This window comes from Larus michahellis, chromosome 1, assembly GCF_964199755.1.
Source record: "Larus michahellis chromosome 1, bLarMic1.1, whole genome shotgun sequence".
In the NCBI taxonomy this organism is placed as follows: Eukaryota; Metazoa; Chordata; class Aves; order Charadriiformes; family Laridae; genus Larus; species Larus michahellis.
This window is the reverse complement of record NC_133896.1, coordinates 7,923,842-7,939,534: the sequence shown is the minus strand read 5'-3', so window position 1 is coordinate 7,939,534 and position 15,693 is coordinate 7,923,842. Positions and strand designations below refer to the sequence as shown.

Genomic DNA, 15,693 nt, shown 5'->3' with positions numbered 1-15,693 from the left:
CCTCTGTTCCAGGAAGCTCTTTGGTGCTCTTTTAAGAACCTTCACTAAAGACTGGAGATGGGGGTCTGATACTTCATCCGTTACCCTTATAAATAGTTAGTAGGATTGTACATGCATTCTTGTGTTTCAGTGAGACTAAGTATACAGTCATGTAGCATGTGGGACCCAGCTAGGCTGGCCTCTGTGAATCCTGTCGTGTTTATCAGTCTTTGCAAGCCATGTATTCTTCCCTCTGCTACTTCAGACTTGCACTCCCTGAATTTGTTTCTGTAGTGGTTTTGCCAGTTGGCAAAAGCAGTGTTAGGCCGACCTCTGACTATTCGAGTAGAGAGCTGTTGTCAGTGTGGTTTTAAAAACCTATCTGTCATGCCTAAGAGGGCATAAACCATCAGTTTGCTGGGTAAATAGTGAAGATAGTAGACAATGGTTTGATAGTCCCCTTCGAGAAAAGGAAAATGGCAGGCTTTAGTGTTCTTAAACATCTGGAAATTGAACAGCCAATATTCACCAAAACATAGAGTACACAGCTCACTCTTAATAGTTTTTTTTAAGATTATTTATAATTAAAACATGTTGCAGTTTCAAATATAAGGGATTCCCCTGATGCCATTGGAGGCTCTTGAATTTCTGAAAAACTGGATTATATTTAATTGTGATTTGGAGGTGTTATTTCATGTCATCAGTAGGTAAAGTAACTGCCTGATGATATAATTGTTGCAAAAATCCGGGATGTGTGATTAGGCTAAAGTTTTGGAGATGGTGGCTTAAATTCCTTTCCTCCCCCCGCAACTTGTGGGGGGGGTGTCTTTCTGTGGTCCAACTGTGTCAAATGAGCACGTTGTTGTTTTTACCATGGTGGTGTTGCCTCTGAACTTTATGAAAAGCACAGTTTTAAAATCATAAAACCAGATGTTGGTTACAGTTCTGCAGCTGCAAACCTAAACCAATTTTAATAAAACGCGTGGAGTTTTCCAGACTAACACAACAGCATTTGTCCTGTATTTTAAAGTTATCTTGCCATCCGTTAGTGCACATCCTGAATCTTCTGGGATCAGGGAACTTGATGCCTCACCTGTGCTGGGTCTACACCTCAACAAACCCTGACTCTGATCCATTAGTTTAGTAAAATTAGGGTAGCTAAGCTCATGTGATGGAAATGGTCCCTTCTCAGTCCTGTCAGCTTTATGACTTCTTAGAGGAATCTTCAGCAGACAACCAGGTCTCTTGGACAATTTTTTGTTAAAGGTGCTCAGACACACAAAAGTCAATTAAAATGTATGCGCTGTAGCCTTGCCTTGTCACTTGAACGAGTGTCAGAGGAGACACATCTCCCACAATGTTCAAGTGGTGGGGGACAGACATCTCTCCGCAGTAGCTGTGCGTGCTCCTAAGCGGTGACAAGACCAGCTTCTGGGAACCCTAAGCTCCTTAATCCCCTGCACATGCTGTCTTCTGCAGACAGCTTCTTATTGACATCCTGACAGAAGCAGCACCCCAGTGTGGCTTTGTGCTGGCACAACTGTATCTTCTGGGTACAAGAGGACTCTTTGAAAAACTTGGGAGCGTAGACATGGTCTCCAGGGTAGTGCAGAGGAACAAACAGGTTTCTCAAGGTCCCTTTCTCCTACATATTCTGATGCAGAAGAGGTACAGCAATATATGCTTTTTGATTAGCTTCATTGCAGTTGTGAATTACATACCACCAATGGTCGTCTTTGTCAGCGTGTACAGTTTTGTGCTGGAATAAAGTTAATAGGAATGTATTGGATTAAGTAATCTGAGTTTGTTACCAAAGCTAGACTTTGTCGAGTTTAACTTCAACCTCTACGTTTGGGTATCCAGTCTAAATTCAGTGTGGGATTCCTATGTAGACAGTGAGAGAGTGGGTTGACCAAGACAGCTGGGATGAATTCTCACCTTACCTGTGGTGGAATTCTTACCTTCCCTCTTCTAGATGGGCAGGTTGCATGAAGTGGATCATACCATATATTTGGATGGGCTTCTTAATGCAGGAGACTGTGGAATAAACAGCTGTCCCGGAGTGTAAACTCATACTGGAAGTTTTGTTCATGGCAGGTGTTTGTCTGAGTGTTCATGAACAGTCCTGCAGATTTTATTTGTCTGTCTTTCTTTTTCAGGGACGGATAGCGTGTGCCAATGTCCTAAGTGACCTTTATGCCATGGGGGTCACAGAATGCGACAACATGTTGATGCTTCTCGGAATCAGCAATAAAATGACAGATAGGGTAAGATTTTTGGTACTTGCTTTTGAAGGAAGACCCAAACAGCAAAACATGCTTCGAATGTGTTTACCTTCAGTCTATTCTCCCTCAAAGTTTGAACCCTTTTTAAAGAAGAGATGGTTTTATTGAATGTCGCAGTTCATAGTATGGTTCTTGCCTCATAAACATTCTGAGGTCACTTCTTAAAAGCTCAGTTTTCTGTGGCATTGTAATCTTCTGCAGCTAATGCCTTCATCCCCACCAAAATGAGGTCTGCTTCTGTCAGTTCAGGACAGTATTGCTCCAACGCAACATTTGATTACCAACTGATGTATCAATCTGTATAGATACTTCTGATTTGCTTATGCCAGCTTTGTAACATCTCTCTGAAGCAGAAAAAACTGAAATAGATTACGTTTCTTTTTATCTTTTTTTTTCTTTTTTGTGGAAGTGACCGGCATGTATGTTTGTTTTGCTCTAGAGAAAAAGGGATGTTTATTCTTAGAAGGAAGTAAGTTGAAACTTTGCAGGTTAGTGGAGGCCAAATGCAGCTTGATTTAACTTTGCCTTACTGCACTGCGCTGCTGTGGCTGTACCTGATTACAACAGCAGGGTAGTTGTTCTGAATTTCCAGAACTTTGATTTCTTTAATTTTTGTATGACATTTTGAAGACTGTTTCTTCAGCATAAGTGTGTCTCCTCCCCTCTTTTACATAGAACTGTAAAACCATAGCTCTCTGGGCTAATACACAATTTTCAGGAGGCAAACCTCTTCCTGAGGCTGGCTTTTGTGTCATGAGCTATTTGCCATGAGAGCATTTGGTTTGAGTGATTAAAGCCCCGGACTAGTCTTGAAATGACTAGCACTGCTGTGTATGAAACTCTGACTTCTGTTTTGATCTCTAGGAAAGAGACAAAGTGATGCCTCTAATTATCCAGGGTTTCAAAGATGCAGCAGAAGAGGCAGGAACATCTGTTACTGGTGGCCAAACAGTGTTAAATCCCTGGATTGTTTTGGGAGGAGTGGCCACGACAGTCTGTCAGCCTAATGAATTTATAATGTAAGTTAAATCGCTAAACAATCAAAGGTACTGGTTTGAAGGGATACGGTAAAAATCATTTAAATACCATATTGTGATCTTGTGATGAATAAAGCAGTACCTTCTCCTGCTTGCATTTGTCCTTAGCACTCAACAGATGCCACATCCCTTTTGTACATATTTGCTTTTTTTAAACAGGATGTCCTTTTGCTTCTCCCCATCCCCTAGTATCTTTTGATCCTATTCTCCTTTTGACAGGAGAGATAAGCTTCTAACCTTTAAAGGTATTGAAGACTGTTTTGGGACACAAATGTATGTCATATTTATAAATACATTTTAAACCATCTCCCAATTATCCTATGAATGGCTGTAGAGAACTACAGAATTGCAGTGTTTACAGCATTCTGTCCATTTAACTGTAACTGATTTTGAATGTCCCGCTGTGGCGTGTTACACTGTACAAATGAATTTGTTCGTGATCCTGGTGATGGTTATCTTATGCCCTGAAGTAACAAAGGTCAGTTTTTTTCCCTGTCCTACCTTATGTCTCCAGTAAATTGAAAGAAAAGATGTCATTTTGTGTGTATCTGACTGCAAGCATTGTTACATTTCAAGAAAGAAGGATTAGCATTTTTAATTTTTAAGTTTGTAGCTTTTCGCTCAATAACGTCCCATGGCAATGAATCCCAAAGGGTAATTCTGCAATTAGTCAGTTTTTTAACTGTGCAGCAAGATACAGGGGTCTGTGAAAATGTAATTATCAGCACTTATTCCTAATAACGTGTGTGAATCTCACTATGTAATTAATATATGAATTGTTTGTTTTCAGGCCAGACAATGCAGTGCCAGGAGACGTGCTTGTATTAACTAAACCCTTGGGAACACAAGTGGCTGTAGCTGTCCACCAATGGCTAGATATTGTGAGTACACTGCAAAAAAAAAAAAAGAAATAGGGAAGAGGGGTGATTTACAGGTGACCTTCCTTATTCCCTCAAAACCTCGAAATGACAAACTCTGTGTTCTTGGGCTTTCTGCGTAAGTACACTGAGGGCTCAGTTGGGAATGATCTACCACCTCTCTCTCTCCTCTTTCCTCCTTGATGTGTCAGCCTTACCTGTGTACGTGGAAAACTCTTTTGGAATCGAGACAGTTTACTGTTTTCTGCTTAGTGAGCCCATCTTAACTGTATCTACTTCTTAGTTAGTTCTCAGGCATTGCTGTAATAAACAAAATTGTTTACTAACAGAACAACAGACTAGCACCCTGGGTAAAATTATGCCCTACTCCACGTGCCAAAGTAGTTGGCAAAAGCTTATCGATGGCAATTAGGCCAAGATTGCTGTCTGTGTTCTTGGGCTTTCTGCTTTTGTACATGGAAGTATATCTCTGCTTCACATGTATTACCCTGTGCATTCAATAAGAATATTTCTAGCAGCATTATGTATGTAGGCATACTTCCATCTGTTACTTCAGGCAAAAATGTAACTACTGAACTGAAAAGTGACTGCAAAATTGGCATCTGCTTATGTTGTCTGGCTCCGAGAACGTGTCTTCAGAATTATAACTGCTCAGTTTACACTTTAAAAAGATGCATCTTTTCTACTTTTGGGACTACTGAGCCAATAGACTGGCAGAGGAGTGAGCTGGAGTCTACTTCGTCTTGGCTGTTGCCCACTACATTGTCGGATGAATTCTAATTACAAAGCCTGTGTTTGCAAAAGTGGGAGAGAACCAGCTTAAACCTTCATTGGAGTCTGAATCTGAATAATGAGCAACAAGAAAAAAATATTTATCTCCTTCTTCATAGGGCCTGGCCTAGCAATTTTGACCTGTGTTTTCCAAGCAGATATAAGGATCAGGGCCTCAGATAATCTTGATATGAAAATTAAGTGAAACAACAAGACACCAATTTTATAGTATGTTTTTTGGCCATAATCGTACTTCTTAATATATCTATTATTGTACTGACAAACAGACTTGCAAATTAAGGATATTTCCACATATTTCAAGTCCTTCTAATTTCCTTGACTGTCAGCCAGAAACACTTTCTGGTCTGAAAAATGAGGACAGCAAGGAAATCAATCCTCCTATTATGTGTAAACAGAATATATCTTTGCTATGGTAGGAAAATTTCTGAGTAGCTGTGCTGCCTTTTCTCTAGCTTTGTTTTGTGAAAGAGTAGGGAAAGTGAAACTAGAATTACCCAGCACAAATCCACCTGTAAATCAAGTTTTTGTAGGAAATTTGTATTAAAAAGTATGTGAGAGAAGGTACATAGCATGGCAAGTTTATGCATAGGTGAAAAAAAAGGAAAATGAGTGTAGAGATATGAGGCTGCAAAACAAACGTAAAGAGGGAAAAAAAACCAACCAAACAAAAAGCCACCAACCTAAGAGCTCAGGTATTTAAACAGAGCAGTAGTGAATGAGTTCCTGGTGACAAGTGAAAGGAAGATCCAAATAGAGGCAAAATTTGTGCTCCTTGCTTGTTTGCTGCCAGCGTTGTTGCAGCCAAGCCCCAGCTGTGTTGTTGGCAGCAGCTGCCATGGAGTGCAAGGGAGGAGGCTGCAAAGAGTCTGGGGGGAGCTGGGGCCCCAGGGGAGCAGGTCAGGGATGTGCTAGGGGTGATGAAGCTGTTTGCTGTGGCTTTGGCTGCCAGGCTGATGATGTGGACTGATTAGGCTGGTCCACGGCTGGGAACTGGCATCCCTTTGCCTTTTCCTCTTTCAGCTGAAAAGCACGAAAGGGGTTGCTGTGCTGTCCCCCTTCAGAAGGGGTCGTCTAGCTCTTGTTGTTGTCTACTTGACCCTTCACATTTGGAAATCTAAGCTTGTTTTTAAAAGTTGTTTGGGGATTTTTGTGAGCTTTTCTGCCTCTGTTTCCTCTCCACTAATCTAATTGCTATAGTGGAGAGGAATTTGCATCTAATTTATATCCTCCCTGTGTTTGTGGCTCTTCTGTCCTCAGCCTTGAGTTCTGCTTCCACCTCATCTTTGATTTCCATTCCCATCATCTGACTGATTTCCATCCCATGATCAGCCTCAGAACTGTGTTTTTGAAAACTAAGGCAGAATGACTGCTCAGGTTTTTCAGTCATACCCGCAGTAAGAAGAATCACTATTGTGTCCCCTCTCTAATAGCCTCATTTTTTTTTTTAATTTGCTCTCTCTCTTACTTAATTGCTCAGACTCAGTTCAAACTAATTGCAGAAGCTCTGGTCTTACTGATATACTTCCTTGCTCTTTAACAAATTATTTGGTTTGGCTGACCAGTCTCTTCTCCTTGCCACTTCTGGGTTCCCTCTTACACCCCTCTAAGTCAGCACTCGTTTGTGAAGGATAAGAGCCTCTTTGACAAGATCCTTCCACAGTGCAGCATCATATACCAATTCTTAGTACTTTTTGCACCTTTGATTTAGTAATAAATTTGTGCTGCGCGTTTATTCTGTGGAATGGCAGTGTTAGGCACTGTGGCTTAAAAAAATCCCATTTTTTGTTTACTTTCAGTTCTCTAATTATATTTCCATTGCAAAAAAAGAAGAAAATTAAACCAGTTTGTAGTGTTGCTACTAACCGCTAAATAGTTGCTTTGTTTTGTTCTGGATCTGGAATTACTTCAGCTTTGAATGAAACAATTGCCCTTTATAAAGGTACCATTTCCTAAATTGTTCTGAGACCATTTTGAGATGAAAAGCCTTGTTTAGCATGTGATGGAGGCATGAGTCCATACAAGACACTGGAGAAGGGGTGGAAGGAGATGCTGATATTAAACTGTAAAGGAAGTTTATGAAACTGTCTTAATCCTAACTCACTAGAGTGACTACATCCTGCCGTAGCATACGTTCCTCAGACCCGGACTTGTGGATATCAGTGGCCTTTCTTGATCAAAGCGCCCAGATGTGAACTTAAGAATTGTCTCTTAAAAAAAAAAGCTAAGCAGCCAGAGATTACCAGTCTCAACGTCCAGCAACAAATTTAATTTGGCTGTGGAGTTCGAGCCAGAGAGTTGCCTTGAAAGAGTTCTTTGCCCAAGGATAGGTTATTCCACTCCACTCTGCTGCTGAAGCCAAGATTTGAGGTGCTTAGTGCCAAATAGATCTTTAAATGAACTTCAGTTAGGTACAGCAGAGTAAGGCACACACCTCTGACTGTTGAACTTTTTGCCCCTCTTTAACTGAGTTTAAAAAAAAAAAAAAAAGAAAAAATACAAGTGCATTTTGAATGAAGGATTTTTTTGAAGTGGTGTGAGTGTGCTTTAAAAATATATAGCTGAAAATCTAAAAGAATCATCTTTATTTCATCCATTAGCCAGAAAAGTGGAATAAAATCAAACTAGTGGTAACGCAAGAAGATGTAGAACTAGCATACCAGGAAGCAATGATGAATATGGCACGACTGAACAGAACAGGTAAGAAGAGGTGTGTGTGTTGGGGGGGAGGTTGTAGGTTTTTCTAATTCCCTACTTAATTTCATTTCACTGCTGTGGGGAAATGTGACACAGCTGCTTTATCCCTTCCTTCTGCCCCATCTTTCTGCTGTTCAGTGCTTGTGAAGCAAGCAAATTAAAATCAAACGCCCTCTTTTAATTATACAGCAAAAACACAAATGCCGCTGGAGATGATTATGACTCATGTGAGTGCTGCGAGTAACATCCCAGTGAGTTAGAGGATGTTTTAAAGGGAAATATGTTGGATATGTTCCTTATCTTCTGTGCCTAGAGAACTCGTGAGGGCCTGACTGTAAAAAGGTTAAAAAATTAGAAATAGAATAAAAAAGGAAAAGCTCCTCGTTTTTGTATGCTTCAATTTAAAATTTTATTTTTTAATTTTTTTATGTTATGTGCTTCCCAAAGTATGGAAGATGTAGCACATGTTTTCTTTTCTGGTTTTTTTTTCCCCTGTTTTGGTGATGTTGGTTTTTTTATTTTTTTTCTTTTAATTTTGACAGGGGAAAGGTTCTGCTTTTACCCTAGAAATTTTAATCCAGGATTTCCATTATTTGTTCAGATTATTTTTGGAGGAGCAGAGAATTGAATTAGGTGTTTCCTTACTTCTCAGCTGAAGGAAGAGGAATAGTTAATCATCTTGTCTCCCATTTATTCAGTTTTCATTTGGTATTTGTTATGTCATCCCACTGTTTTTTCATTCTGAATTTCGCAAAGTCTTCCAGGAAAAATAAATGACCAGGATTGTTTTATGGAAAAGACATGGGTTCTGCTCTTCCACTGGGAAGCACCGAGGAAGGGCAAAGCATTCTTGGTTTTGTTTTTCTCCATTCACTCGTCAGGCACCTTTATATACACTTAAATATTCTTAATTGGAGCTATTGTCCTGCATGCAGAGGTGCCCTTCTCCCACCCAGGGCTCTGTAGTTGCAAGTGCCCAAGAATTTCATGAATGCATAGGTGGGGAGGCTGGGGCCCTTCCCCCGCAACCTGCAGGCTTTGTTCTTAAGCTCTTAAAGTGTCCAGAACTTAAGTTCTGATGTGATCGTTTTATCGAGGGGCAGGGAAGGAGATGTGAGAAACCTAATGCAGGATGAGTCTGGTCCTTGCCCTTATTGAAGCAAATTTGAGCTCAGAACCTTTGGCCCTCAACTTTGGGAAGTTTGAATCTGGAGCAAGCCCCTGTTTCTTAGAGCGCTAATATAAATTAGTAGCACATGTCTAATAGAGCATGCTCATAAATATAAATTCGATGCTGGTTTTTCAGCATGATTTAATACCTTAAATACAAGTTGAAGTTTTTAAGGGTTACATGCAGTATTGGTGAATTCCCGTTCCCTTCAAGCATGATTTTTTTTATTATTAATTTAAGCAGTAAACCAACCTGATTCCAATTAAAGGTATGCAACTTAATTCAAACTGTGCACAATATTGTTGAATAATTTTTTTCCTGATTTTTCCCCTCCCCACCCCCTCTCTCGTAGCTGCTGGACTCATGCACACTTTCAATGCACATGCAGCTACAGACATCACAGGATTTGGAATCCTGGGGCATGCACAAAACCTTGCCAAGCAGCAGCGAAATGAGGTGTCCTTTGTTATTCATAACCTCCCTGTTCTTGCTAAGATGGCAGCTGTCAGTAAGGCTTGTGGCAATATGTTTGGCCTCATGCACGGGACTTGTCCGGAGACTTCAGGTAGGTGACAGTTGTGCCACCCTCTTCCTTCCCTACACCTTCGCGTTAGAATTTAATAACATTTCAAATGTACGAATCATGTGCATTCAAAATCACAGTTGGTTTGGCGTGTAGCCAAGCTAATGAGCATTAGCCACAGAACTGTTCACAATTAACACTTTCAGCCTAACTTCCAAACCACCATCCCATCCTGAATGCCTTCTACTCCCTTATGAAACACTATCATAGAAACCCTTGCTGTATCTAGAACGTTTTGCAGTTAGAAGTTAGTGATGACTCTAAATTCTTGTGAAACCTATTTTTCTCTTAGCTGTTAACTCCAGAACAGTGACTATCTGAAAATCCCAGCACAGCTGACACAGTTTTCTCAAAGGTAAAGCCACCTGCAGTAGGTTTGCCAGTCAAATGAGTGGTGTTTTGTTTCTGATTATGAATATGTGTGAAGTTTAGCACTGAATGGGCCAGTCTTGGCAACTGAGGCCTTCTCTATCCACAGCACACAGACATCCAAGAACGTAGATTTTTTTTTTCCCTTATATTTATGAAAACTGACTTTAAGGGACTGTGACGAGCAGCAAAATAAAAAGTTTCCAACCCATTCATTACTTGAGTTCTGTATTCAATAAAGCTGCCAGTTGCAGTGGCAATGAATACAACAGACATCTACTGAGAATCGGGCTACAGACACCAAGTTCCATTTCAGATAAGCATTTAAACAATCATCAGGTGATAAGAACTTCTGAGGTTTGAAAGTTGCCTTATTGTTAAGCGTAGACCACTTTGCTGACTAACATGATCACTGTCTTCTGCTGGAAGTCTCTCTACTTCATATTCCCCTTGAATCTTCTGTACTGTTCCATTTTGTTTTCTTCAATCTGACTTTTCTTTCTCTTTGGGAAGTGGAGAAGATGTAGCTACAAATCTGCCTTTTCTCTTATCTCATTTCCCCACCCTCTTCCTGCTCTCCAAAAGTATTATCCAAGTTCTCTGCAGTTCACAACAGAGGGGGCCCCTTGAAGCAAAACAGTCCAAAGATCTGGAAAGAAGCATCACAGTGAGAGCCATAAACTTTTCCCCTTGCGAATATACAGCTTACCGTGATCTGCTGAATTGTTCCTTAGCCATCTGTGTTTAAGCAGACGCTCTGTCCTACAGAGGCTGTATAAGATGATGTGTAATAGGATACGGGACGTGAACCCTTTCAAGAGTTCAAATCCAGCATCGGTTAGCAGAGACCAGAAATATCTGGTGGCAGTTTGGCAAACTCTGTCAATAAGATTGGTAGCACCAGACAGATTCTTATTACCCAGGAGTCCACATAACCAGAGTGCTAGTAGCATTTGTTACCGATTGGAAAGAGTCCAAAAAATAGCGTGGACGCAGAGCTGGAGTTGCAGGATGCTCTTTCAGGTGGGTGGCTGTGGCAGAGGTTTGTAGAGCAGTTGGCACGGGAATGGTTTAGCCGCAAACAGAGCGCTTGAGTCTTCAGTTCCGAGCTGCCCGTCCTGCACCCTGGGGATATCCAATTCTGCCTTTTCACTGAAGGAATGTAAAACTGTGCGGATGTGTGTGCTGTTGTGAGAGTACTTGGAAGCAGAAAACAGTTGACTTCAGAATCTCTTTTGGGACTGAGCAAGAGGTGTCCGAAATGCTGAACGGCTTATGTTTCAACATAGATAGATGATGATGGAAAAAACAGCAAGACGTAAGTGGTTATTTGTGAACTTTGGGTGCCTCAAAACACATATATTTGATTTCATCGCAGCGTTGCATTTCTCGCGTTAGAGGTGGCTACAGGGATTTGTTACAGGGCGGTGTCTGCCAAATATTGGAAAGATCCGTAGCCATGTGGCTTTAGCTCTGAGCTGAAAGCTGTATAACTGCGGTCCCATAGGCTTTAGGCTTACGCTGGATAGCCTGACACATCGCAGCAGTGTGGATTAGCGTGGGCATGGTGTGTGTGCTGGGATGGCTCCGTAGCATTCAGACCCAGGCTGTTTGCCCACTTTCATGTCCCGGTGTTGATTTATATGAAGGCGAGTGTCGGCCTTGCCGCACCTCTGTATCCAGTTGTGAGGATGCCTTTGGTAGGGCTGCTCAGGGCTGTTCATACCGTAATGCAGAGATGCTCTTTCTCTGTCTTAAACTTCCAGAAATGCTCTGTCTGTAGCTTCTTCCTTTGTGAACAGATGTTTACAGCAGAGTGAGCAGGCAATGAGAAATTTACTGGGAAACGATTTTAATGGATTTTAAGACTGTTGGTTTTTTTCCAGTGCGCATTTGTTGGGCACCTGTTGACAGAAGTCAGTGTTGGAAAGATCTATTATGTCATCTGTTCCATCCTACGCAGGCACCCTTGCTTAGGGTGTATTTTCTTAAAATTGCAGTTTTACGTTATTTTGGGCTCTCTTTTACGTAATTCTTTGGTTAAGGATTAAAGGTGCAGTCGGGCAGTTAGTTTCAAAAAACTTAATTCTGTTTATTAGGCTGGCTGTTTGCAGAAATGAGTTACAAAGTTACTCCTTGTGGGCTATTCATGCATGGGTGTATTTTTGCCAGTCCTCTTGTAATAAACTGTTGTCTGGTGTCAGCCAACTTTTTTAGTGTAGTAGAGGTATGTCAACAACAGGGTGCTGGCGCAAATTTTGTAGAAATAGGCAGATGGGTAGAAAACTAGGGCTGCGTTAGTGCCTGGCAAGAGGCATGGCTAATGATCTCATCCTTTTGTTAGTCATTGTGGTAGAAAACCATTAGCAGGAGCAGGGACACTGGGTTTCAGTTCACAAACTGTTTGTATCTCTGCTCTTAATTGCAAAGCTTTGTCTAGTTTGCTTTTGAAGTTTTCTGTCCAGTTCCCTGCTTGCACTAGAACAGTTAAAAGCAACAGTGTTCAAAACCTCTTACCAAAAAAAAGCCTTACATTTTTTAAAAGGTAAGCCAGGACAGACACCAAGTGTCTACATCTTCGGTGGTGGCTGACACAGACCTCAGACTCCGTACACCATGAAATGCTGCCTGTTTCGGTGCAAATAGCACTGCTGCTTCCTTTTCCACAGGCATGTTGCAACAACTTAAACTTGTGGTGGCCGTGACCTTGCACAGATGAAGACATCTTGTCCATGGGACAAAAAACAGCAGCTGGGGAGGGGAAGACCAATAACATAAAATAGAATAGAATTCATAGTGGAAGACCTTAAGGACTTACTCAAAGTGTTAAAGACACTGGTCAATCTACTATAGAAATAATTATAATCCCTGCAGATGGGAATCCTACTACTGATCAAGATATAGCCTCTATTAAGGCTTATCGATCAAACTGTGGGATGCAGCCAGCAGGTGGGAGGTTATTTTTTGATTGGAAACTGGGATTTCATCCACTTTTTCTGATCTTGCCAAAGAACGTTAGCAGGATATGCATACAAGTGATACAAAATTGCAGAAAGAGAGTGTGTAGGGAAAAGATAATTGAGTGAAGGTTATTCTTGTGCTCTTTCTTATTTCCTTTTTCACCATACTTCTCCCTTCTGGCTAGTTAGCATGTTCTCTGCACTTAAAACCCTCTTCCCTGACTCGCATCATGACGTAAGTTTCTCTTCAATTTGATCTAGAGCCTTCCATGGGAATGACACATAATCCCTGTGCCATTGATGTGTCTCGTTACACCTAGAGTAGTTTAAACACTGTCTTTCAAGCGTTTTGAGTGTGGTTTTTTTTGTTGTTTTGAAATGTTTGAGGGAGGTAGGTGTTTTTCTGGATGGCACGCTCATTTGCTTCATATAGAACCTAAAAAATAACTTTCACAAATCCACATATCCTTATAAGTAATTCCTCCTGTTCAGTAGCTGCTTATTCCTCATGGCCTAAACTAAGTGTCTTTAGTTACTACTGAGATAACTGTTTGCTTGGAAAAGCAAACATAAAGGTTCCCAAGGTGCTAAAAAGCTGCTCAAGGGCCATGGAGGAGGAGGTGGGCCAGGGTGGCTGGCTCAGCAGGAGGCCCTTCACCCCCAGGGTTGGCTCAGAGCTGGTGGCACGACTTGTGCTGCTGGTTTATGCCCTTCGCCCAGATGAGAAGACTTTGGGTCAAATAACTCTTTAGGAGTAAGCAAGCCTAAGCAGGTGCCCAAAATCTTGTTTGCATGAATATATTCTCTTGCCTGTCTTCTCCAGACATTTTCCAATGTAGCTGATATTTTAACATCCCTTAGAAGAGGCTGCTGTGTCAGAACGCGACACAACGTACAGACAGGAGCTGCGCAAACGGCATGTAGCGTGCAGTGCTTTGAGGTTTAATTAGGCATCTGCAGATGAGTTTGCTGCTCAGTGTTGCAGCACAGCAAGCTTGCTAGTTTGTTACTGTGCTGCTTCTGAAAAGCATTAATTAGTACATATTTTTCAGTTTTCTCTGAGAAAAATATCTTACGGGAAAGGCTAAAAGAGGTTAGAAAATTCCCTAACAAAGGGGTCAGAAGGATTGTCGCAGGAAGCACTGGATGAAGCCTAAGCTTAATTTTCTGCCTGTTGCATTCTCTGGTAACAGTCCCTACTTTGATGACTGATGTCATTGCAGGAAATGGGATTACTTGCAGAATCAGCTGCTACCAATATGCGGTTGTAGGTACCTGAATATGACCTTTATCCAAAACGTTTCTGTGTAGACGCACTTTGCAGTACTTTGTGGGAAGTTTACAGTGCTGGTGTTGTTTCAGTATGTCATTTGTTGGCAGCAGTAGGATGTCCTTTTGCCAACATCTTTTGTGTGTATTTGGCTTGATTTACATACCCTCTAAACACTGAATTTAGGCACAAATTTCTTTCTGTAAAGCCAGAGCTCAGACTTCCACCTTGTCTTCTCTTGGAGTTCGACAGAATCCACTGAAGTCACCAAGTGCCTGTCTAAATAAGGATTTGGCAGATCAAGGTTGGAATGCTTTGCAATCAGCTGTTTTAATGCTCTGCTTTTTTTCTTTGCAGGAGGCCTCCTCATCTGTTTACCACGAGAACAGGCAGCACGTTTTTGTGCCGAGATCAAGTCTCCAAAATACGGCGAAGGTCACCAAGCATGGATTATCGGCATCGTAGAGAAGGGCAACCGCACAGCCAGAATTATAGACAAACCACGAATCATTGAAGTCGCACCACAGGTGGCCACTCAGAACGTGAACCCGACGCCCGGTGCCACCTCTTAATATAGATGAAATAGCTGTTTGTTTTTAAATAGATCTATTCCTTTATCATCCTACAATTTAAAAGAACTGTAAAAAGAAAAGAAAACTTGTTGTGTCTGCACATCTGGTGGCCTTAGGTCAGTTTATGAGTGGATACAATTAATAAAATAAAATCCATTGCCTTTTTTTCCTGTTACATTAACTGAAGATGCACCTAATCTTGAGGCAGCTTCTGAGTTGAGAATTATATTGTTATCCAATACTGTTGATTCATTTTGAATCTTTAGACACTTATCTCTTGCCGCATAGGCTCTTTTTAAAGGTGCTTTCACGTAGCACAGACATTACCAGTAGTAGTGTCGAATAGCAGTTTGTGTCCTTTCATTATATGTATATTTATCATAAGTCTAATTTTGATGCCTTGAGTGATATTCCAGAAAGGCAATAAATCGATAAGCGACACAGTGGGTATACCCAGTAGTAAGAGGGTTGCATGATTACATTCAATCTTTGATTATTTTTTTTTATTATTTTAATTTTACGGTAAGGTTTAGTCTTGCCAAGAGCATCTACGACCCTGGACATTGCTTGGTAGTGCACTCTGTTTAAACGAGCAAGTGCTGACTTTGCATGGAAAGCGCTTCAGAGTCGAAGGAGTCATTTTTAATTTCATTATTTGTAGACCTGACAATATTTACTGTATTATCAATGATTGTTTTCTTTATTGATAGTAAGGAAAAATAATTCTTTTTTTGCAATGTGATTGGATGTGCTATAGTGCAACAAAGGTTTTGCAGACCAAAAGGAGGTTACTGTATAATATTCATTTACAATTCACTATATAAATAACTACACAAATAATTTTTAAATATAATCAAACTAAAATAAACCTCTGTTCTGTGGATGGTAGTGTTTAATACATTTTATATTTTGTATAGTGATTACAGGCCTTTTTTTGTTTCTTTAAAATCAGCAGCTGTTTAGTATAATTCTTAGTATTATTTTGTTCTTTGCTCAAATACATTTTTGTGCACGCTTTTGTGATCTGTGTTTAAAATCTACATTGCCAACATTGCAGCTTGAACTGAAGCTTGTTATTCAAAATAAATATTTAATTTTTTTTA

General features: G+C 40.7%; 1 protein-coding gene across 2 annotated transcripts in view; it reads left to right on the top strand.

The window, feature by feature from the left end:
• Positions 1-15,693, top strand: part of SEPHS1 (selenophosphate synthetase 1) — a 25,505-nt gene extending 9,812 nt beyond the window's left edge. For both annotated transcript variants that reach the window (XM_074573315.1, XM_074573316.1), the window contains exons 4-9: positions 2,139-2,246; positions 3,129-3,283; positions 4,092-4,182; positions 7,569-7,668; positions 9,189-9,401; positions 14,376-15,693. In XM_074573315.1, coding sequence (XP_074429416.1) covers positions 2,139-2,246; positions 3,129-3,283; positions 4,092-4,182; positions 7,569-7,668; positions 9,189-9,401; positions 14,376-14,590 — 882 coding nt within the window. In that variant the 3' untranslated portion in view covers positions 14,591-15,693. The remainder of the gene's footprint in view (positions 1-2,138; positions 2,247-3,128; positions 3,284-4,091; positions 4,183-7,568; positions 7,669-9,188; positions 9,402-14,375) is intronic.